At 40.2% G+C, this 25,617-nt stretch overlaps 1 protein-coding gene across 2 annotated transcripts in view; it reads right to left on the bottom strand.

Moving 5' to 3' along the window:
- The window catches only part of LOC126185412 (nonsense-mediated mRNA decay factor SMG9), a 103,594-nt gene extending 78,371 nt beyond the window's left edge, over positions 1-25,223 (bottom strand). The window contains exons 1-2 of one of the 2 annotated variants that reach the window (XM_049928129.1): positions 24,945-25,223; positions 8,502-8,686 (exon numbers count right to left, since the gene is read on the bottom strand). In XM_049928129.1, the coding sequence (XP_049784086.1) occupies positions 8,502-8,686; positions 24,945-24,995 (236 nt within the window). In that variant the 5' untranslated portion in view covers positions 24,996-25,223. Of the gene's footprint in view, positions 1-8,501; positions 8,687-24,935 lie in introns of both variants that reach the window. The other variant, XM_049928128.1, reaches the window with a different exon arrangement.
- Positions 25,224-25,617: the final 394 nt, after the last annotated feature.

Below are 25,617 nucleotides of genomic sequence, written 5' to 3' on the forward strand. Positions count from 1 at the left end.
GGGAACAGGAGATGGTAATTGGGATGCCTGGGCAAGCTACAAACATGCGCAGCTTAAGTGGCCAGCAGTCATTGGCGCCGGATCTGCAACGAAGGGACACCAGCCTCCACAAGTAGGCTGGCAACAGGGCTCGTGGGGATAGCTCCAGTGGTGAGTTGGATGCAATCAAGCAACCGCAATGCGGAAGGCGATGCCAAACCATAAGCCAGACTCCCATAATCGAGATGGGACTGAATCAATGTGTGATACAGTTGGAGAAGGGTAGACTGATTGGCACCCCAGCTGGTGTGACACAAGCAACGAAGAGCATTAAGATGGCGCCAGCACGTTTGTTTAAGCTGCCTAATATGAGGTATCAAAAAGCAAGCCTAAAAACCAATGAGTCTCCACTATGGCAAGAGGTTTGCCATCAAGATAAAGTCGTGGCTTAGGGTGAACAGTGCGATGCCAGCAGAAATGCATGATGTAAGTCTTGGCAGCCGAGAACTGGAAGCAAATGCCATATGGATGGCAGACTCCAGGCAAACCAGATTATCGGTGGCAGAGCCGCCCTTATGGAACCCACCCTGAGACGGAGCCAGAAGGCCGCGAGACTCAAGTAGCCAACTCAACCTCCGGCTCACCATGCATTCGAGCAACTCGCACAGAATGTGGTGAGGCTAATAGGGTGGGAGCTGTCCATCTCCAGTGGGTTCTTGCCAGATTTCAACATTGGTGTGACGATGCTTTCCCACCACTGTGATGGGAACTCACCCCCAACCAAGATACGGTTGAAAAGGTCTGGGAGGTGTCGCTGGCAGTCCACCGAGAGGTGTTTGAGCATCTGATAGTGGATGCGATCCGGCCCGGGAGCCATATCAGGGCAAGCAGCTAGGGCATTTTGGAATTCCCACTCACTGATAGGAGCATTGTATTATTCGGAGTGGCGCGTATGGAATGAAAGGCTCTGATGTTCCAACTACTCTTTCAGGGAGTGGAAGGCCAACGGGTAATTCGTAGAAGCAGAACTCTGAGCATAATGTTATGCTAAGAGTTTATGTCTGATTCAGTACAGACTGCTCCTTTCAGTGAAAGCCCAGGTATGCTGAAGGGGGTCTGATATCCATAGAGTCGCCTAATCTTCGTCCAAACCTGCAATGGAGAGGTACAGATGCCAATGGTGGAGACATACCTTTCCCAGCACCCCTGCTTCCATCGGTGAATAAGGCACACTTAAAGGAAATAAGGTGGCCCAGGGATGGGTGCCTCTTATGACACTGGAGGGCCTGCCTGCGATCTCGAATCACCTCAGAGATCTCCGGTGATCATCAAGGCACAGTCCTCTGCCGAGGGGACCCAGAAGAGCACGGGATTGCAGATTCCGCCACAGAAATGATGCCGGTGGTTACCGTGTGACCCACTACATCAATGGCGTCATGAGAAAGAGGTGCAATAGCGGCAATAGAGGCAAATGAGTCCCAGTCAGCCTTATTCAAAACCCACCTGGGGAGACGCCCAGAAGAATGATGCTGCGGCAGTGACAGAAAAATCGGAAAGTGGTCACTGCTGCACAAGTCGTCGTGCACCCTTCAATGGATAGATGGTAGAAGGCCAGGACTGCAGACTGAAAGGCCGATGGCCAAGTATGTGCCATGTGCCGCACTGAAATGTGTGGAGGCATCATCATTTAAGAGAGAAAGGTCAAGCTGCACCAACACCTGCTCAATAACAGTGCCTCGGCCCGTTGCCACCAATCCACCCCACAAAAGGTTATGGACGTTAAAGTCACCCAACAACAGAAAAGGTGGTGGCAGCTGGGCCACCAGTGCAGCCAATACATGCTGCAGGATATCACCATCCAGTGGAAGATAAAGGCTAAAGACAGTAACAGCCTGTGGCATCCACACCCTAACAGCAACAGCCTCTAAAGGTGTTTGAAGAGGGACACGCTCACTGTAAAGAGAGTGAAGAACATAAACGCAGACTCCACCAAATACCCTCTCATAAGATGACCGATTCTTATAATAATACCAATAGCCACGAAGGGCGGGGGTTCGAAACACTGGAAACCAAGTTTCCTGGAGAGTAATGAAGAAGAAAGGGTGGAGGCTGAGAAGTTGTCGGAGCTCAGCAAAGTGGTGGAAAAAACCGCTGCAATTCCACTCGAGGATGACACTGTCCATGGCCGAAAAAGGTGTGAAGGGAACAAGGAGGCAGATTACACCGCTGGGTCATCGACCACCACTGAAGGAGAGCCAGAATCTAGAATCAGTGCATCAGAGGTAGGGCGAGATTGAGGTCGTCGGGGGCGCCAAAATCTGCAAATCATCCTCAGACTCAGAGCTGGTAGGAACAGGGAGCACACAGGCAACCTGAACCTCGCCCGTCTGACCCAGCATATTGTTCTTCTTCCCGTTGCTCCTAAGGAGCAACCTGGGAGGGAGACTCAGAAGGAGCGTCAGGGACAGATGAAGAGCAGGAAGCTCTTCGATCCGCCACTGACTGATGTCAGCTGTCGTGCTGGAGGCGGCCTTAGAAGGCAAACTTCCAAGGAACCCTTTCTGCGCGAGAGAAGCTGGAGGAGGCTGGTGTACCTCCGGCTCGGGGGGGGGTCCAATATCCCCATCAGTTTGGAGGGGTTGGTCTCCAAAAGGAGGCACCTTGGGAGTGCTAAAAGAAACAGCATCCCGTAAGGAGAGCCGTTGCCACCAGGGGCAACAAAGTTGCAGTTGCAGCATACGACGTAATCATCTGCACAGGATGAAGTCATACATATTTCATCTTTTTCATCCTGATAGGTGAGCCTGTCCAGAGATTTTACTTCCATGATACGTCACTCCTTATGTAGAACAGGGCAGTCAGGCGAGCACGGGGAGTGGTGCAGCCCACAGTTGACACAAGTGGAAGGTGGCACACATGGAGCCCCCGGGTGCAGAGGACAACTGCAATCCCTGCGTGAGGCACTGGAAATACAACGAAAAGACATGTGATCAAACTTCCAACATTTGAAGCACCCCTTAGGGGGAGGGACATATGGTTTCACGTCACAACGGTAAACCATCACCTTGACCTTTTCAGGCAACGAGTCACCCTCAAAGGCAAAAATGAAGGCACCGGTAGCAATCCTGTTGTCTTTGGGTCCCCTATGCACGCACCAGACAATGTGGACACCTCGTCACTCTAAGTTGACGCATAGCTCCTCATCCGACAGCAAAAGGAGGTCACAGTGGAAAATAAGACCCTTGACCAAGTTAAGGCCTTTATGGGGAGTAATTGAGATGGGGATATCACCCAGCTTGTCACAGCCAAGCAACGCCCGCGACTGGGCTGGGGAGGCCGGTTGGATCAAAATCGCCCCACTGCACATTTTAGACAGCGCCGCCACTTCCCCAAACCTATCTTCAAGGTGGCCTATGAAAAACTGGGGCTTCATTGCCTGAAAGGTCTCTGCATCAGTCCTGCAGCAAACTAGGTACCAAGGCGAATACGGCTCATGAGATTGAGTCACCCTACAGTCCTCCAAAGGTGTGGCCAGTGCAGGGAACATCCGAGAATCATAAGTCGAAGTATCCAATTCATTTCGTAAGTGCTCTGAGACTGCTGGGGCCGAGCGACCACCAGCTTGAGTCGATTTAACTCATTTTATTGCGGATCATCCTCTCTGATGCCACCCACTCCGATCACAGGCTTTCCCCACAAGTGCCACCTAGCCGCAGCAAGGGCCACCTGGTGGGATGGCCATTGCTGGGAGCCCCGGTGCCTCAGAAAGGATGGGCACCTACTCCTTGGCAAATGTGGGGAGGTCGTAGCTCATGCATCAGCGGCGCAATCCCTGTGTTGTCAGGGGACTACCACCAAGAGGGTACTGGACAACCCCACCACAATGGACTGGCTACCGCAATGGATTTCGGGTGCCAAAATGGTCCAGAATTATTGGATGCGTAAAGGACAGTACAGCGCAGGATACAAGAAGTAGGCAACCTACAAGACTGAGGGGGCCAAGCCTGCCACGACAATAAGCAGCATGCAAGATCTCAGCGCGCAATGGACAAACAAAGAACACCATGTAAGGTGTCCTTCTCCAAATGGCATGCACTATCAACAGAAATTTAGAAAAGGTGGAGGTCAAACGCAGAAAAGCCGAAATGTTGGAGACTCCTTTCAGTCGCCTCTTACGACAGGCACGAATACCACGGGCCTATTCTTACCCGGATCCACAGGGGGTAGCAACCCTATGGAAACGGCAAATGGTGTAGTATCAGGCACACTTGTTTGCGAGGGTTGTCTGTATGTGTGTTTTGTGTAAGTAATGATTTATCTGTTGGTGTAAATCATGCTTTACAATACCCACCCCTTTCAAAATTGATACAAACCCTCCCATTTACATCACATCTCATAAAAAGTATCAAATATTTTTATATAAAATATAAAAATCTATACGCTACTGTAAAATAATTATTTAGCTCTTCATATTATATAACATTTTATACACATATAAAATATTCTATTCATTTCACTTCATTTCTATAGATCACTTTCTTGCTTATTCTGTGATTCTCAAAAGTTGTAGTCATATCCAGTTTTCTAGGTAATAAGATTATTCAATAGCTTAAGATTTTAAAAATAGATGACAGAATAGTTTAAGATTTGAAGGGAATTCAGTAAGGAAAAACTATTTTCGAAGAAACACCAAAAACAACTCGGGATCCAATGATCATCACTCCGCTCGTTAACTCAGAACGTCCCTGGGGGATAAATGCCTCCGCCCGGATCCCATGGACCTGATATTAAATTCACTTGGGCACTTGCAGACCAATACTTCTCTGTAAATTTCTTTTGAAAATCTCCCCAAGACGAAAAGTTATCAATATTTCTGGTTCCCCATTAGGATGCTTCTCCTAGATGGTAACCCACAGCAAATTCAAACTTTTTAGAGTCGTCCCAATTTTTCGGCAAAGCTTGGTTAAACCTCTTCAAGAAATGTGTTGGGTGCACGTCTCCATCGGGTTTGAATTTAGGGAATTCTCTCGATAACCCTGAATTCACTCCCCATTGTAAATAATTAACTACTTCACTGGTTAACACAACATTGGACGAAGTTATCCTGTCCTGGATAAGTTCAAATTCTTTCTACAAGTCATCTATAACCTTTCAGGTATCTGAAACTTCAGAAGAAACAATAGGCGACATGTTCCCAGATGTTATTCTCTCGGTGACTTCTCAATCTATAACCCCTTCAAATTGTTCCTTCAAACTACTTGTTGTTGTTGTGGTATTCAGTCCTGAGACTGGTTTGATGCAGCTCTCCATGCTACTCTATTCTGTGCAAGCTTCTTCATCTCCCAGTACCCTCTGCAACTACATCCTTCTGAATCTGTTTAGTGTATTCATCTCTTGGTCTCCCTCTATGATTTTTACTCTCCATGCTGCCCTCCAATACTAAATTGGTGATCCGTTGATGCCTCAGAATATGCCATACCAGCCGATCCCTTCTTCTAGTCAAGGTGTGCGACAAATTTCTCTTCTCTCCAATTCTTTTCAATACCTCCTCATTAGTTATGTGATCTACCCATCTAATCTTCAGCATTCTTCTGTAGCACCACATTTCGAAAGCTTCTATTCTCTTCTTGTCTAAACTATTTATCGTCCATGTTTCATTTCCATACATGGCTACACTCCATACAAATACTTTCAGAAACGACTTTCTGACACTTAAATCTATACTCAATGTTAACAAATTTCTCTTCTTCAGAAGCGCTTTCCTTGCCATTGCCAGTCTACATTTTATATCCTCTCTACTTCGAACATCATCAGTTATTTTGCTCCCCAAATAGCAAAACTCCTTTACTACTTTAAGCGTCTCATTTCCTAATCTAATTCCGGCAGCATCACCAGATTTAATTCAACTACATTCCATTATCCTTGTTTCGCTTTTGTTGATGTTCATCTTATATTCTCCTTTCAAGACACTGTCCATTCCATTCAACTGCTCTTCCAGGTCCTTGCTGTCTCTGACAGAATTACAATGTTGTCGGCGAACCTCAAAGTTTTTATTTCTTCTCCATGGATTTTAATTCCTACTCCGAATTTTTCTTTTGTTTCCTTTACTGCTTGCTCAATATACAGATTGAATAACATCAGGGATAGGTTACAACCCTGTCTCACTCCCTTCCCAACCACTGCTTCCCTAATAGCCTTTCGCTCCCTGTATTTTACCCCTGCCACCCTCAGAATTTGAAAGAGACTTATATTTACTATATCACAGTTTACTATCTTCTCTTGGGAGCTTCTTTCTACATTATCCACTCACGTACTTACACCTATAATTTGCGGTTGGATTATTGGCATTAACTTATCTTGCTTTTCAATACTCTCTTTTAAAGTATTCAATCTCTGATTTACTGTATTAAACTTAATGTTACACACATTTTCAAATGATCCCAACTTTTCATTAATTTCGGACTCAATCATATTACTTTTTCCCCAATATCAAATTCTAATTTTTTTGCCAAATCTGGAATTGATCAATTCCTTCTCTAAGTGTTAATTTCAAATCCTCTACTTTAATATTTAAGGTGTCAAATTCAGTCCTTAAAGCATCCATCCCTTCACATAGATTACCAAATTCTTTGCTCTGCGAGTCCACTTTGGTATTTAACAAACCTAGATTTGTTGCTTGACTATTCAAGGTGTCACTCTGGTTATTTAGAACTTCACTCTGAGCATCTAAACTAGAATGTATCAAACCTAATTCTTTTCTTAGAGTTTCATTCTGAGCATTTGACTGCTGACTCTGGTCATCTAACTTAGCATTTAAAGTTTTACTTTGATCATCTAATCGACAATTCAGTAAGCCTAATTGTATACGCTGAGCTTTGATTAGATTTACTAATTCAGACCAGTCATGCCCTTCTTTAGTAATTCTCATAGCCATGGCCAGTTCTGACGCCTCTCCAATTTGCTGAACATGACCCATGATTCTACAAGCTTCAGACCTTGTGAGAATTTAAAAATTAACTGTAAGTGTAATAACTACACTAACGAAGTCCATTAAATGGTTTATATCACTTCTTGATAAGGTACTAAAGTTCTATTTTGCGCTCACCCGGCGTAGAATTCTCACAGCTTAGGTGAGTGGATATGACGGCAGGTCAGCACCGGTGATAAGCAGCTGGTGCCGGCGGCATCAGTTGTTGGTTTACGCGTAGGCGTCGATGAGCGGAAGTGGAAGCATGTCAGCGCTGGTGAACAGCAACTGGCGCCAGCGGCATCAGATGTTGGTTTCCACATCTGCATCTCCGCGAATCATGTGAGAGCTGTATACTTCCTACATCAGATCATCTTAATCAGAGTGATCTCGGCGTATTTCTTCTTAGAGTAACACACTGGAATCTTCTTCACTATTTCTCAATTCAAATTTTTTCTCTTGTGAATACTTGGTCATGTTCTGAAGTCTCAGAGCAAATTCTTTACCACATTTGGTTTTGTTGCTATGACAATATACAACATCCACCTTTCTTGTTTTTGGTCTTAAAATCCCTGTTTTTCAAGTCCTTTTTCACCATTCACCGCATTCTAACATTTTTGACGACAAAGTGAGTGTAGTGTATGTGCAAACTCCCCACTTTTCTTACACAAGTTGACTTACTTGGGAATGCACAGCACTCTTCTTCTCTAGATAGCTGGCTCCTGGAATCTCTACAAAATTCTTCTCTGAAGAATGATGCTAGTTACAGGAACCTCAAAGACACTCTCACCACTTGCGAAATAATTCGGTACCCGAAGAATACTTTTCAATAACTATCGGTATATTTGAGCTTCGTAAGAACAAAATTCACATGCTGCACATAAACATTTAATTTCTTGTAAGTAACTCGTATCGTCTCACATTAGAAACAGATCTAAGTCCATTTAGAAAAGAGTTCACTTAACAACCATGTCTCTACTACAAACATATCATAAAATATGTCTTGCCCCCAGCAAGTCCAAGATAAAAGTTACTAAAAATCTTTTTTCACTCAATTGTTCTTTCGTCATTAACAATAGTCACAGTTACAAAATAGCACAGAATAACACAGAAGTTCCTTGGTGCTGCCATGTGCTTTCATTACGGCTTCCATGGCCCAACCGACAAGTACTTGTCAGTGCCGTTCTACCGCCGCTTCAACCTTTTGCTCACGACTGATTTCACACCCGCACACACAGACAAGCAACATGCAGCAGATAGGGTTCCTTTCTCCCACTCACATCTAAAATATCATGTGTTCGAGACAGTGGAAGGACGAGTGATTCTAGAATTTGCGCGGAAATTCTTGTAACACTACACTATTAATTACTTTCTTCCAATGTGAACTTACGAAATTAAATTAATCATTATAACAGCATATTATTCATTTTGTAAAGTTAAACAAATGTAACAAAAAAACTCAATGAAAAAATAAATAACAAATATTCAAAGCTACATCAGCTACTTCAAACAGGACAACGCTGTATTGGTGACTGCTGTTAGAAAAAATTCATACCTTACAGCATTGCTGGAACTGGGTCGCTGGGTAGGAAATGAGTTACCCTCCCTGTTTCGAAGAATAATTGTCGTTTGATGCTGCTGCTGTGTTGGCTGCTTATTTTTTTCTGGCACAGAGTCCCGATCAGGATTTGCCAATATAATAGGTGATCTTCGTATTCCTGGTCCATATTCACGTTTCTCCTATTACAGGGATAACATTGATTCACAAGAATGCACTAACACTTACAAAGAGAAGACATAATTACACATTAAACAAACATTTTTAATGTACGCTTTAAATGTGGAAAGCGTACACAAAGCGATTTCCATCAGATACTTCTACAACATAGCTGATTCTATATGGGGTGCACATAAGGTTTGTTTCTTTTTTATACATACATATTTTTTTTATTAGGCAGCACTCCATCCAGTCCTGATAATGACTGCTGTAAGAGACTCTGACGTATTAATGTGATACACACGGAACTGCTGTCCACAAATAAGAATATTTAAATCCTAGAGATCAATCAGTGAGGTACTTGCAGTTAAGTGGCAAAATATGGAGCACAGCTAAACAGCATGGAGCTCACTTAATACTAGATACAGAAGACTGACTAAAACCCAAAATTGATAGTAGTAAGCTTTTATGGTAAATGTAAGCACATATGAACATAATAGGCTAATGTGAAATGCAAGTGGTATATTGTTTTGACCTGTACTGCATGTGTTGTGGAATAGTGGTTACTGTGCTGTGGATCACCAGTTCATACCACATCACCAATAAATATTTGTTATTTAATTTTTATGATTTTCAGTCAGTTCCTGAAATTCATTATGTTGTAACATTGTTGTTGTAACATATTCTATGTCTGAATAAAAAGCAGCACTCCCCAACCAGGAATTCTGTTCTGGCTGTAAGGTGATGGTTTCCATGCTAAGTTTGGTACTTTACTGAAGACCCTGCTTTCAAATTTGGACTCAATTGTGGTTATGGTGCAACACTGTTCGGTGGATAATTGGATTAGAGATTAGATTTACTTTCATTCCAATTGATCCGTAGTGAGGAGGTCCTCCAGGATTTGGAACACGTCAGAAAAATAACAATAAACGACAAATATTTACAACTAAGACAAGTAAGCTAATGTACCATTCCACAGGTCCCAAGTGGAATGATCGTCATTTTTTAATGAACACTAAGAGTCATTTTACAAATACTAATGCACTGAATTTAAAATAAAGAAGTTTTTATTTATTTCTAAGGTAATAAACCTGTAATACAACTACTGTAATACTTATTTACAATGAACACATTACTGAACTGAAATGGTGCAGAAGTTAGATTATACTTACACACACACACACACACACACACACACACACACACACACAAATTTTCAATGAACACATTACTGCACTGAAATTGTGCAGAAGTTATGTTGTACTTATATACTTGGTTTTACTAAGAAATTCATCAATGGAGTAGAAGGAGTTGGCCACTAATAAATCCTTTAGGCTTCTCTTAAACTGAATTTCATTGGTTGTTAAGCTTTTTATGGCTGCTGGCAAGTTATTGAAAATGTGTGTTCCTGAATAATGCACACCTTTTCGTACAAGACTAAGTGACTTTAAATCCTTGTGAAGATTATTCTTATTTTTAGTATTGATTCCATGAATTGAGCTGTTGGTTTGAAAAAGTGATATATTTTTAATGACAAATTTCATTAAGGAATAAATATATTGGGAAGCAGTAGTTAGTATCCCTAGTTCCCTAAACAGGCTTCTGCAGGATGTTCTTGAGTTCACACCACATATTACTCTTACTGCACGTTTTTGTGCCCGGAAAACTTTAGCTTGGCTTGATGAATTACCCCAAAAAATAATCCCATATGACATTATGGAATGAAAGTAAGCATAGTATGCCAGCTTTTTCATTTTTATATCTCCTATGTCTGACAAAATTCGCATTGCAAACAGAGATATGTTAAGACGCTTCAGCAGTTCTGTGGTGTGCTCCTCCCAGTTGAATTTATTATCAAGCTGTAATCCCAAGAGTTTAACACTGTCCACTTCTTCTATCTTCTTGTCATCATATGTTAGACATATACTCTTGGGACACCCCTTACAAGTTCTGAACTGCATGTAGTGTGTTTTTTCAAAGTTTAGTGACAAAGAATTGGGTACTTCAAAATATCTACATCGCTGTATCTCCAATTAGGCAATATAAAATCCATCACTGACATGGGCAAGAACTGGAACAGAAGCAGTATACCATTCCATTGTTCCATACATTCAGGAAACCAATGAATTTCAAGCATCCATCAATATTTTCCAGAGAGGCTGGTCAGGATGCGATGAAATGCCTGACACAATATGACTAAGTCACCAAATACAACAGGCAAATGTGTACTTTTAGTTAGACGGCACAGCCCAGCAATGGCTTGAGAACAATGAAGAGAAGCTCTATGATGGGGACAAATTCCAGGCTGAAATGAAGGAAGTATTTGCTGAAAATCTACACCTAGTCCACTAAGCAGAAAAACAACTGAAGAACAGGGCCCAACATAATGGTGAAATGACACAGTCTATAGAGAGTGTTTGGTATGTGTGCAACATTGTGAATCCAAATTTGACAGAACCCAATAAAATCTCATATTTGATGAAAGGAGATGAAGAAGAATTGTACTTAGCTCTCCACATAAAGAATGTCACAACTGCAGAGGAATTCATCAACTGACACTAGTAAAAGGCAATTCAACAGAAAAAGTCAGACAAAAGAGGTATGATCGAGTCCCAAAAGTGGTCTCTGTTGCAGATGTGGAAGAGCACCATGACCTTGCCTCTCCCATACACTAAGTAGTAAGAGAAGAGGTAGAGTAATTTATAGCAGCCAGAAATGTAAGAGCAAGAATACAAGAGATAGCTGCCATTAATGTTGAACCCATATATCAGCAGGTAATGGAGAATGTCAAAGAATAGGTGCATCAATCTTCAGCACCAATCTCATCCACCAGTTGAATGTGCTATGTAGAATGGACTCTTGCCAACTCAAACTTGTGCTACAGCCACCACATGACAATCCAGGTTGTGACCAATGCAACTACAACTGACACAATACAACTAACTCCTCTGTCAAATGTAATGCACCACCAAAGAGCAGACATTTGGAGGACAGAGAATAATATTCCAGTTTCTTTCAACTGTGGATGCCCTGGATATGCTGTATACTACTTCACAGAAAGACAACAAATGTTCAATGACTATTATGCCCCAAGACTTCAACCATCACAACAGCTCCATTCACACCAGCCAATTGCCAACGATTATAATCAACCTGTGGGATGAAGCCCATTCTTGTACCCTGGATGAGATCAAGCCCCAATCTGCCATAACTGCACCCTGTTATCATGCAAAAGTATCAGCCACTCACCTAGAAGCTGAATTCAGGAAATCTAAGCAGAAGGTGAGGCCACCACCCTGGACAACAGTTAGTAAGCCATCAGGAAATCTTATTGAAATTATCATCAATGGACACCCAGTCGACTCAGGGGCTTTCTTTTCTCTAATGTTGAATGCTTATTTACCACCGGCTACAGAAAACTATGCTCCATGATATGAAAGTAAGTATCATGGGAAATGCATCCAACTGACAGGAACATACATTGCAAGGATAATTATCAATGACAGAATTTTGTAATTTTAACAGACTGTAGTCATAATGTTGCTCTTGGATGGGACTTCTTGGAGGTGTCACAATCAGTCATAGACTATGGAATTTCAGACTTCCACATTGATGAAGCTATTCCAATAAGAACATGTAGCAAAGATTCCGCTAGGCATTTCTTTACCATTGAGGATGACATTATCTTGCCATCATCAATGAGGCGAGTTACAGCTATCAATCTAGATACTCAGTTAAACTGTGAAGCTTTTGTTGATTGAAAAGAGCTATGCAGGCTCACAAAAAAAATCTACATACCACCGATAGTCGGAAGTATTGCAAAAGCTTTAGGAGACCCTTGTATGAGTATCACTAGCTGCCATGACCAGCCACATCTCATCCCTTAAGGTATGTGACAAGGAACAGATGAAGTAGTCCAGGATGGGCAGCTCAGTGCTATCAATGAAACATTGTGCTCTGCAACCACTACAGACAACACAGTGAAGAAGCTACTATCAAACTGTCAACTGGATCTGGCTTCACTGAGGAATGCTGTTGGCAAGTGTTAGCCAATCTTCGCCAATTTTAGGATAGTTTCTAATTTGGAGTGGGGAAAAGACAGACCAAGTGTCAAAACATAAAACACCGTATCAACAAGGGGATCATCCACCAACTAGCCAGCTTTTGTGTAGGATGTCATTGGCTGAACACTGAACTCGGGAGGAAGTAAAGAACATGCTGCAAGCTGACATAATTGAAACTTCAGAGAGTACTTGGTTCTTCTCTGTGGTCCTCATGAATAAGGACAGAAAATAGCATTTCTGCATTAACTAATGACAGCAGAAGAAAGGCATGAAAACAACATATCTACCAACTGTCGTGCAATGAAGACAGCCTAAACTGTTTGAAAGGGTCTAAATATTTCTCAACTAACAGCATGCAGACAGGCTACTGGCAGACTGAGGTTGATGAGGCACGTCGAGAAGAGACTGCCTTCCACAACATCTGAAGGACTCTATGAGTTCAAAGTCGCACCATATGGACTATGTAATGCCCCAAGCCACCTTCAAGTGTACGAAGTCAACCTGCTCCAACACTTTAAATAGATGATTGTCTTTGTTATCTTAATGACACTGTCAGTTTTTCCAAGACATCTGAAGAATTTTAAGAACTGAATTATGCAATACATAGCTGTAACAGCATATTTTATTAGAGACAATCTATTTTGGTCTAGGGTCAGACCATAATTGGTTCCACAGCACCAAAGAAGAATGTGATGATATGTAAATGCTCTTTATACATTTGGTATGGCAGAATACAGACATCCTTTTCAGTAATATAATATATGATTCAGTACTATGTTAAACAGAAAAGGTTCTAGAATTGTAGTTCTAACAATGAAAATGGTTAATAATGATTATTAAACTATGTATCATATGTGAATATGTAACCATGTGGGAGGCAGAAAAATATTTTTTTAAAAATAAAAAAATTAATTTAGGTTTTAGCTGACACTGCATGTCATGACAATGTTATCTACGTGACTAGTACCTCTATTACTTCCAGAGTTAGTTAGATGTGTGTATGTCTGTTTTTCCATTATGTTATATAGTAATCACAAAATGCAAATTGATTGTAACTGAATTATTAATGCTGATATTAATAGATGCATTTTGTGTTTGTTATATGTGTAACATTAACACCTATGTGCTACTGAGAGTTGATCTAATCAGTAACTGGCATATCTTTGCAACACTTCAAATGCTTTAGTGAATAATCTTTGAACTACTCTGTTCAGTACATAAATATACACACATGAATGTCAATTAGGTTAAATGGATCTAATGTTACATACATAAAGTTGCTGTCAGTGATGGAACAATTTACTTCTGATAACACAAACAATAGAAAATCCAGGCTGGAATGCAACAATATTATGAAAAGGAAAGTTCCTACTCACCATATAGCAGAGATGCTGAGTCACACATAGGCACAACAAAAAGACTCTCACAATATAAGCTTCCGGCCTAGGGCCTTTGTCGAAAACAGACAACACACACACACACACACACACACACACACAAAAGCGCGCACACAAACGCAGCTCTCACACACATAACTGCAGCCTTTGGCAGCTGAAGCCACAACTGAGTGGCATTTGTGTGTGTGTGTGTGTGTGTGTGTGTGTGTGTGTGTGTGTTTGTGTGTGTTTTACATAACAGCTTCATACTATAACATTACACACTTTGTTATATGTGTTTTTGTTCTTCTTTGGTACAGGGGAGCCTATGATGGTCTCATCCTAGACCGAAATCAATTGTCTCTAATTTAAAGATATACAGTCATATATTGCATTATGCACCTCTTAACATTCATTAAAGCTGTACACCACCACCTCATAAAATACACCTGAAGAACATCTAAGTAGCCTATCTGAAGAACATGTAATCAGCCTGTCAAAATGCTGAAGTGCGTTTAAATTGCAGGGCTTTGTATGAATCCAAAAAAGTGGCCCTTCATCATCCAACAAATAAAAATCTTGGGGCACCTAGTTAAGGGTGATGGATTTGGTCTCAATCCAGAGAAAATAAAAGCAGTCATCGATTTTCTGACTCCTTGGTTCATTTGATGTGTGTAAAGCCCTCGCTGGAAGTGCTTGTACTACTGCTGATTCATAAAGGGCTTCTGTACCAAGGCATGTCCCTAGCAAGAACTACTGCAGAGAGGCACCAAGTTTTCCTGCAATAAGGTGCAAGGAAGTTCATTCCTTGTCCTTAAGGAGGTACTGTCATCTTGCCCAGTTCTAGCACTGTGTAATGAGAATGCCAAGACAGAACTTCACATTGACACTAGCAGGTATGGGATAGGTACAGTTCTAGTATAAATTTAAGAAAGTGCTGAAATGGTGGTAGTTTATGCTTCCAGAATACTCTCCAAGTCAGAGATGAACTACAGTACAACCGAGAAAGACTGCCTTGCAGTTGTTTGGGCCATCCACAAGTGCCAGCCATATCTATTGAACAAACCATTTACTGTTGTGTTGGGCCACCATCCTCTATGCTGATTGACTAGCCTGAAGATCCATTGGGTCAACTGGAGAGATATGTACTGAGGCTTTGGGAGTATGACATCACAGTGGTATACAAAAATGGATGCAAACAACAACAAAGCTGCATGCTTTTCAAGGAAACCTTGGCAGCACAAAGCATCATGTACAAAACCTCAGTCATTGCTCCATTAAATGATGATGTTGCTGAACAAAGGGAACATCATGCATTGATTAAAACTGCAGTGGCCTTGAAGGAGGAGGAACTAACAAAAGGAGAATTCTAATTAATAAATGGAACATTGCACAAGAGGAACTGTGATTTGTTTGGGCAGAAACAGTTACACATCATCTCACCTGGTCTTTCCAAGACTGTCCAACATCAGATCACCAGAGATTCATACAGACTCTATAGGCAGAATCAGACACAGGTATCACAAGTCAGGTGTATTGCGATCTGTCAAGACACTGTGTGAGCTACTGTAAGGAATGCCAGTGCCAGAGGCATGTGCCGCTATTACCAGCATTGCACCTGATACCCATTCAGACTGCAGCAGTGCCTTTTCACTGGTTTGAAATCGACCTCTTGGGGAGATTCCTGAAGTTGACAAATGAGAATTGATGGATATAGTCTCCATTGACTACCTGACCTGCTACAGTGTCACCGAAACTGTGCTTACTGCTCAAGCTCTGGTAACTGAAGTGTTCCTTGCAGAAGACATCACGAAGCACCGTGTATGATGATCTCCGATTGTAGCAAAGTTTTGCTATCAAGACTAGTGTCACAGATAATTTCATGTTGTGACACCCTCCACAGGATGGCAACTCCCAACCACCCACAGAAGAATGGCCTCCCAGAATGCTGCAATTAGACTTTGGCAGTTGTGCTTCCAATATAAGTTTATGTCAGACAGAGAGAATAGAATACAGTACTGCCCATCGTGGCATTCACATACAACAACAAAGCAAAACACTATAAGTTTCATGCTGTTCTTCCTGCTCGATGGTTGTGAAGCCAAAATGACAATGGACACACTGTTCCTGTTTTAACTGGATGCTACTCCACAAAACACCTCATCACCAAAAGTGGAGAAACAAGACAGCTGGCTTACATACAATGTTTTACATATTGCATACATTAGATCTACTGCAAAAAAAATAGGGTTGAACTCTCTGAGGGTGTTCACACTGAAACTGATATCAATGAAAATCAGACATTTGTACAGATAATGATAACCTAAAGGACAATTGAAAGAAATATTAGAAAATTGTTTGTTCATTCAACTTGACAAACAGAACTGTCATGTCTCAAGGAAGAACTCATAACATTTACCTTTGGCCACAAGCATGTAGAGTTATGGCTTAAGGTTATAAAATAGTTGACTAAGCACTGTATATGTATTATCTGGGAGAATAATTCATGATGGGAAGGATGCTACATTGTATACGGTCTTTGCAAAACAATTTTTAAAGCAATAATAACTAATGCTCAATGTGTAAAACAAATTTAGTGATATAGAGATATAAATGCTAAACGTGTGAACTCTAGTGAAGCAGAATTGTATCAAAAAACCTCTTCTATAATCCATCTAAATTCTTGTCATATGTTAAGTAACACAGTTTGTGGCCAGGCACTTGGGTGCAGCAGGAATCAAAATTGAGGAGAGAGTAGCAAATGCTGTAATGCTGAATGTCATTTTCAAATTTTGCTTTATAAAGAAAAGTCAGAAGTACTGTACCAGATTAATTTTTACAGCATTATGAAGATGAGTGACACAAATAGTGTCTCTGGCGCTGAGAAACAATTGAAACTGATAAAACTGAACAAGGCCCCATGTCAAAGTTAAATCCCTGCCAGGTTCTATATGCAATTGATAACTGAACTAGCCCTCTCTTAACCATAATATAATGTAGAGCACTTATACAAAAGACTGTGTCTGGAGACTGGAAGAAAGTAAAGCTCACACTCTTCTGCAAGAAGGGTAGCAGAAGTGACCTGAAAAACTCCTTTTCAGTATTGGTGACAGCCAGCTAATGTAAAATTTTGGAACACATTAGGAATCTACGTACAATGCGATGTCTCAAACATAATGATTTCCTCCATGCTAACTCAATGAGTAAGGATTCCAAAAACACACACATCTTCTCACAAGACATCCTGAGGACCTAAGTGGATCTCAGGTCACCAATGATCAAATTCCTGATGTTAGAGATAGGAGAACAAGAGCAGTTTTAGGCTGAAAGCAGATAATAGCACCAGCAGCATAAACATCAGAATCAAAACAACCAGTATGAAGGCAACCACCAGCAGAAGTGGTAACGACCAGTACATGAGAGAAGAGCAATACTTTGACCACATTTGGAGGTGTTTTTTGTGTCAAACAACACTAAAGAATTACTAAGATAAACAGAGGGGAAGGGATAGATTGAATAGATTCTTTAACATTCCTGCACAAAAAAATACAAGCTTTAAAAAGAAAAAGGGTGAATTAAAAATACTTCTAAATGACATTCGTAAGGAAGTCCAAGTTCTTTGCACCAATCAACAATGACCGAGTGAAACAGCTTCAAGCACTCCTACAGTTACGGATTCTGAAATGATAAGCTGCTTCTGCAGACAAAACTATACACTTGGTGGAGCACGTGTATTTGTTAGAAAACTAAAACAGGTGAAACGCATTGAGAAAGACTGAATACAATCTTTGTGAAATAGCAAAAAAGATACATCATCATCAACAGTTAATTTTTTTTTCTTTAGAAAATATGAAGCTCCTTTTAATGTACTGCCATCCCCTTCAAAACAACACAGAAATGCTAGATGATTTCAATGTAAATTTTAGAATTGGCAAGTAGTAAAAGCAATCAACTGATGAACTTTTAATCTCTTACGACATGTCTGTTGCGGGACTAGTTGTATTTACTTAATTGCAACATAAAAACACACCATAATTTATACAATGCCTTTACTGGAAAATTAAACAACAGAACAGCATAAAAACAAATAAGGAAACATAAGTCAGAGACTGTGCCAGAGATAATAATTACAAATGGCAATCACTTGAACCCAGCATTACACTGCATGTAACACTGCACTTCATCTGTAACAGCACAAGGAACCACCAGATATGGTTAGGAAAGTAAAACAATTGAACAAATATTTTACTGGCACACACACATATGCTTAAGGTTTGAGATGACAGGCACTAGTTCTTAAGATAACAATGCAATTAAATTGGTGCTTAGAAATGTGCTTCATAATAACTGTAGAAACATGTCACAGAAATCATTAATAAAAATAGCAACAGGATTTTCAGTTGTTTGCTATAAAAAGTAACTAGGTATAACGTATCCCAATTCAATGAGAACAATGTGTTTCACTCTTTTTTCTGTAACTATAAACCAGCTGTCTCACTCCACCTTTTCCCAAAAAATTTTTCATGCGAATATATTCATGCTTGTTTAAATATGTGACTCACCTGTCACTACCACCAGCTCCCCTAACCATAACTCACTCACACTCGTTAGGCCATCACTGTAAGCCATTCATTCATACCTATCCACTCCATGCTTGCTCACTCATTCAGGCCAACACATTCTTGTTATCTCATTCTGCTTCTCTTAACTGTCATTGTCTCCTGTCTTAGACCCCACAGTCGCCTTCATTCTGTCCTACTACTACTACTACTACTACTACTGTCTCCTCTCACTGTTGCTCCCTCCCTCTTGCTCTCTTTCACAGCTACTATCTCATTCATTCTTTCTCACTGCTGCTCTCTCTCCTCATTCACACTATCCTTTTTCCTCAGTGCCACTGTCACAGATTCTGTCTCTCATGGTCACTACCACACCCACTTCCACTTTCTCCTTCTTTTTTTTCCTCTCCCACTGGCATCATCTCCACTTTTCCCCTTGCACTGTTCCATCACTGTCAACTATGTTCCACTGCCACTGTGTCTCTCTCTTTCTATCACATTGCCCCTGTTTCCTTTGTACTTTATATACCACAACCACTGCCTACTATCTTCCAGTATTTATTACTTTTCTGACTCTTTCCAACTGCCAGTATCTCCTCCTCTCAAAGCACAAATAATGACATATACACAAAAATTTTTGGAAGAAATTTTAAAGGTGCTGAGGAAGGGAGAATATGGCAGTTGGTAGCCCATTTTTCAGTCAGAGTCTTTTAATTACACAAAAGTACACTAATCTTTTTTGTGCTCCAAAAGGAGCATTTTTTTTGCTGATTTCCTTCTTTTCCCTGCTACAGCAAGGCACATCACTCATGTGAAAATAACTTCACAGGTCAGTAAAATTTTGATAGTTTACTTGTGTGAAACTGAAATACACAAAACTAATTTTACACCTCAAACTGCATTTTATGTGCACAAAAATTGTGCATGTGTTTCAGTAGGCCTTCTATGAAATGGGGTGCCCATAACCCTTCTGATAATAACAGACACACTTTACAGCATATTTCTCTATGCTAAGTCAATTAATAAACTATGTTTTTACCTCACACTGGATTTTACCTACGTAGTTCAATTACGGTAATTTTGAACCTCTTTATCTTGAAAATGGACAATGCCATCACAAAAATTTTCAGGTTGTTCAAGTTCAGGATCTTAGGTATATACCACAAAAATTACAGCCACTTGCAGTGCATAGTCATCTTGAATCTGCAGCTCGGTTTTGGAATTAAATACCATGTTCTGGGTTGTTTCTCAATATCAGATAAAGATTTTTGAAACTGAGATGTTACTTATAGATAAATGCCTAGAGAACATACGATTAAAACTCGAGAAATTTGCTGCGGATAGTTATTTAGATAGCCACTGCTGACGGCAAAAAACTGTGAAAAACACTTTTTACGGGTGTTCAGTTGAGTCGCCTCTGGACTAAATGGAGTCCCATAAGTTACTTAAGGCACACTACAGACCACGTCTCATGCAAAAAGAACCAACCAATTTGCTCAATTTGCCTAAGCTGGAGAAAGTGTGTAACATCCAAACTTTGACCCTGTACTTTAGGACAGTTACAGTAAGATGATCCTCCTGCTGGATATACAATTAATCTCTAGCCCAAGGACTGTCCAGACACCTGACCCTACCTTTCCTTTGTGTCGCCAATAGAACCCAAAGCATGAGCCCTGGAAACATCCCATTTTCACATGGGGTGTTTTGGAACATATCGGTAGTGCATACTGTCACATGCTTACCGATACTGCTCAGATGTTGAATTTCTAGTGAAAAACATTAAATATGACATACATGGATAACATAGGCTATAGAAAATCATCAGAAGCTCTTAGAAAGCCCTATACAGCAGCAGCTTTGAAACCATATGCAAGAATTTATGGGTTTGTATCTAGGGTGAATCTGAACCACACAGATAAAATTTCCATGGTTGTACAGAGATATTTTCTGATTATTTTGATATAACTGTAGTATTCATTGACTCATTTTGGAGTAAACTGCCTATATGATTTATTCAAGTTTTTACCTCAAGTACTTTTGTTTCTGTGAAAATACCCTCACAACAGTGAAAAAGCCTAGGTACATGCTGTCACTAAAACACACAACACAGAATAACCACAGAGCAATTCATCCACCGTCAGGCAAAACAAGTTCACTTCTGTAACAGTGTGTTCAGTCAGTGTATAGTACAGGCAGGATGTGTACATCAGCTAACTCTTCAGCAGAAAGCCTATCCATACTGCTGTGTACTACTGTTAATGTATGACTAGCACTGTCACGTAAACAAACCCTAGACTAATGGAAAAGTACTGAGTGCAAGCTTGATAACTAAGAATTAAGTGGACATTTCTGTTTTCAACAGCAGGCACCATGAGTGAATGAGATAAGTATGTCTACAAACAAGAAACACGGCGCATACGGTTGATATTTGCACTGTTGTGCAGATATTTTCAGTGCAATACACACACAAAGAAAAATACAGGCTAGATATTAAACGAAAATGCAGTTGCCTTGTAACCAGCCACTGTAGACCAAGAGTGTCTTACATGAAAATACTCAGAAAATATTATTGAGCAATCTCCAGAATTTTCTTGGTGGAGATCAGGTTCACCTTGTACAAGAAAGTTATAGCAGCAGCAAAACAGGTATCAAATGGCAAAGAATCAAACAATGAAGTAACAGAATGAACTCAATCTCAAAAGTTATTAAAAATAATGCAGGCACAATAAATTCATCACAGAAGTGAAGGGGCAACTGTTGAAGATCTCACACAGATTGCTATCTTATTTCATGAATGCTATACAAACATAGCACAAAATTTAATTAAAAACTAATGTAATCTAAATAATGATATGAAAGTTACCAAAAGTGAAAATACAATGTTTCTATATCCAGACTGTAACAGAAATAAGAAGCACAATCAGTAAACTAAATGCTAAAACATCCTGTGATCATGAAATCTACTGAAACAGCGGTCTTTGACTTCTTGAAGCAAGTCCTCACACAGTGCTGTAGACCAAGTTGAATTAAGATGGATCTAATCAAGTCATCAAAATCAAAGTTATTTTTCAAGATATAGGAAAGTTAACTATGGATTATCTCAAGACTGTAAGACCCTCTCCCTGCTATTCTTGATTTTTATAAATCATCTTCCAAACCATTTGTCAGCAGCAGATATGGTATTGTCTGCAGATGATACTAACATTTTCATTACATTACACCACAAATTTAATTTATAGATAATGACAATTTGTTACTGTTGTTATTATAGGTTTGATGAAACTAAACAGCTTGGTTGTCAGTCCCTCATTCAACAGAAAGTTTCCATAAAAAGATTATGTGAAACAAGAAAAGAAGACTAGCCTGCTCCAGGGTCCTTGATCTTATTGCAAAGGCTAAAATTTGTGGAGGTAGTGACCAGAAACACTAGAAAGTTAGGAAGTTAGGGGGAGCTAGAAAGAGAGGAATTCCATGGAGAGGTGGACCCAGCTGGTGGGCTCATGGGATAAATAGCTATGGTAAGAGAAGGACCCTTCAAAGCTGCTTCACACCAACTGCAATATTGGATATACTAAAAAGGATCATTTGTCTAAAACGAAGTGAGAAAATTAAAACTTGCAGAGACTATAGTAGTTACTACCTTAAAGAGTTTTAAAAGATTAGAAATGTCCTGTTCACAAACAAGATATATAAGTCAGAAACTGCAGCTGAGATCAAGTTGTTTGCAATTGACACTAATGTAATAGTAAGCAGTGTTAAGGAATATCTGTCTACAATAACTGATGAAGTCTACAATAACTCCATACATTCATGTTGAATGGCAACAGGTTGACCCTTAATGCAAACAAAACAAATTACATTCCCTTTGGAAAAATGAATCAAAACCCAGACCTCCAACTGGTATTGGTTGAAAATGACATGAAACTTATTCATAGGCTGCAAATTCATTAGACATCGACTGTACTAGGTACAGATATACAAGCTATTAGTGACACATGAAAATTCATGTTGAACCAGGACTCAAAACTGGATTTGTGGCTTATCATGAACTCTTGAATCTTGAAAACACTTGAGCTATACATGCACAGCCCCTAGACCAATTCAAACTTCCATATGCCACATTGTCCACATCCCCTAATACTGGTACATCATGTGGTTCCCACAACAGGGAGACAGCAATGTTATTAACATCATTTTCAGCTCATCTAGACATGTAATATTATTTTATTTTGCATATCCGAAGGAACAGACATTGCTGCCGATCCACAGGTTTTAAATATTAGGAAACTTATTCACATATTGAGAATTCATTTGATGTCAGCTGTACTATAGATATACTCTCTACAGGAGAGGCACTTTCATGTGTCAATAATAGATTGTGTATCTATACCTACTACAGCTGAAGTCAAATGAATTTGAAATTAGTGAATAAGTCCCATAATATTTAGGCCTAATACAGCTGTGGATCATTATCAATGTCTGCTCCTTCATACATGCAAGACAAAAGGGCAGAAATGAGTTAGGAGTAGTTTGATTTATTTTACATTCAAAGCTTTTAGGAGTGTACATTGATCAAGACAAACTGGAAAGACTATGTAGCACAATTCTCCCAGAGATTCTATTCAACATCTTTTGCTCTGAGACTCATTCCAAAAGTATGCCACTCAGAAGTTGCTAGAATGGCTTACTATTGTTACTTCCAGTTCCTTGTAGCTTATGAATTAGCTTTTTGGACTAAAATTAATAATAGATTAAATGAAATTATTACATTGCAGAAAAGGACTATCTGAATTTTGTTACACTATGGCTCATTGCAAGCCCTATTCAAAAAGTTGTGCACACTCTCTATACCTTTCTTATACATAAACAAATGTGTGCTCATGACGAGAGGTTATAACACTTGCAACTGTACGCCCTCCATAGAGCACACAAAGGACAGCTCATTCTGAAAGCTATGTGAGCCACTTTGGTGTCATTCTTTGTAATGCAATGTCAACATACATAAAAATGTTAGAGATGGAAACAGCTTTTAGAACAAAGTTAAAGACATTCTTTGTTGAGAAGTGTTGCTACAGTGATGTTTTCTCTTTTCTCCACCTCAGATGCAGTGCAATAACCTCCCCAGAGTAGGAAATCAGTTGCAAGAAATGTAGGCCTAATGATGGATGTAGTGTAAGTGGGTGTTTGAGTGTTCATATTTTTCATATGTGTAATATTTTTGGAAAGGTAATATAACATAGTTTCATATTCTAGTCATATCACTCATCACACTTCTTGTGCATGATGTTAGCCCCTTGTTACATTTTGTTTTGTTTTCTAATCATATGCTAAGCAGTGCGTCAATGCATTTGACTCACATTCACAAGGGGTTGGGTTCTTACCCCATCTGACCATCCTGACTTGAGTTTCCCACAGTTTTCCCAAGTTGCAAAAGTGAATGCTGGGATGGTTCCTTTCACAAAGCCTTAATTCAGGAGTAAAGGAGACCACTCACTGAAAATCAGAAGTGTCAAGTTGCCAACGGGCACACACAAAGGGAATGAGAACTTTGCTAACACACACACACACACACACACACACACACACACACACACACACACACACACACACACACACACGGGTGTTGGAGTTGGTGAGGTATGGCACATGACGAAGATGATAGGACTGTTCAGTAAAAGGTGTGGGGACAATGGATTTGCAAAGACTGAGGCCAGGAGCATTACAGCTGCAAAGGATGTGTTGCAACAATAACTCCCATCTATGTAGTTTTGGAAAGCTTGTGCTGATGGCGAGCAGCCAGGTGGTATGGGCTGTGCAACAGACATTGAACTCAAGCATTTTGTGCTCATAACAGTATTGTACCATTGGGTGGTTTAACTTCGTTCTTTATCACAGTTTGGCAGGGACCATTTATTCTGGTGGACAGTTGGTTGGTGATCATGCCCACACACAATTCTCCAAGGTGACCGAAGATCAGCTGGTATATGATATGATTGCTTTCAGAGAAGGCATGCCATTTTTGATGGGAACCATCCCTTGAATTACCATAAACTACTACGCCGTCCGACGAATTCATCACCGAATTTTTGGATTGTTTCGGTAATAATTGGTGGATTTCAAACGCTGAGGTCATGAAATTACATCAAAGCATTCGTGACAGCAGTTGCTATAGTTTTCAGCCATGCCAAAACAAGATCTAAAATTCTATGGAAACAATATAAACGCAATGCACGCCAAGATCAGACTAAAAATCTTAATAAATTGTATACGTACCTTACTCACAGAAAAATATCTCTTTGGTCTGCCTTCACGTCCTTTCTCAAAATCTGACATACTGAGCCGTGAAGCACAGCTCGCGTGTGCAAATTTACACTGAACTGGTAAAAGTTGAGAAACTATGTTTACATATTTATATATGTGACTTATTGATCACATAAAATAACGTGTTGGGGGTTATGCCTTCTTCAGAAAGGCAAAATTCCTCTCTTTAAACCGTTTTTCTTGGTCAAATTATCCGCTTCTTTTCTTGCACTTTGTTGACAAACACACCAAAGATAAATATGCACATGCTTGACGTCTCAGCATACATGTGGAGTGAGTATGACACAACCGGCGTTCGGTCCATTTGGTTGCAATGACTCACTGATCTGTATAGTATGCAGAGGAGTAGGTTACTTGAGCGTTAATAATTTGGTTTTTGGTTGGCGAAGCTAATATGTGAATGCCAAATAAAAGCTATGATTAGAGACTGACCAGTAGCATAGCGCAACGTTTAAGTTCACGCCATATTTTTATTTATTTTCGAGTTCCGTGGATCTTTGACGCGAATATATCGCTAGGATGTAGAACTTGTCAGATTATCACAGTAATAGCCACATGCAGATGATCATCAGGCAATCAATTTAACACATATAAGCAGATACATGAAAAAGGACATCCACATGTCAAATAATTA

Source organism: Schistocerca cancellata, chromosome 1, assembly GCF_023864275.1.
Source record: "Schistocerca cancellata isolate TAMUIC-IGC-003103 chromosome 1, iqSchCanc2.1, whole genome shotgun sequence".
In the NCBI taxonomy this organism is placed as follows: domain Eukaryota; kingdom Metazoa; phylum Arthropoda; class Insecta; order Orthoptera; family Acrididae; genus Schistocerca; species Schistocerca cancellata.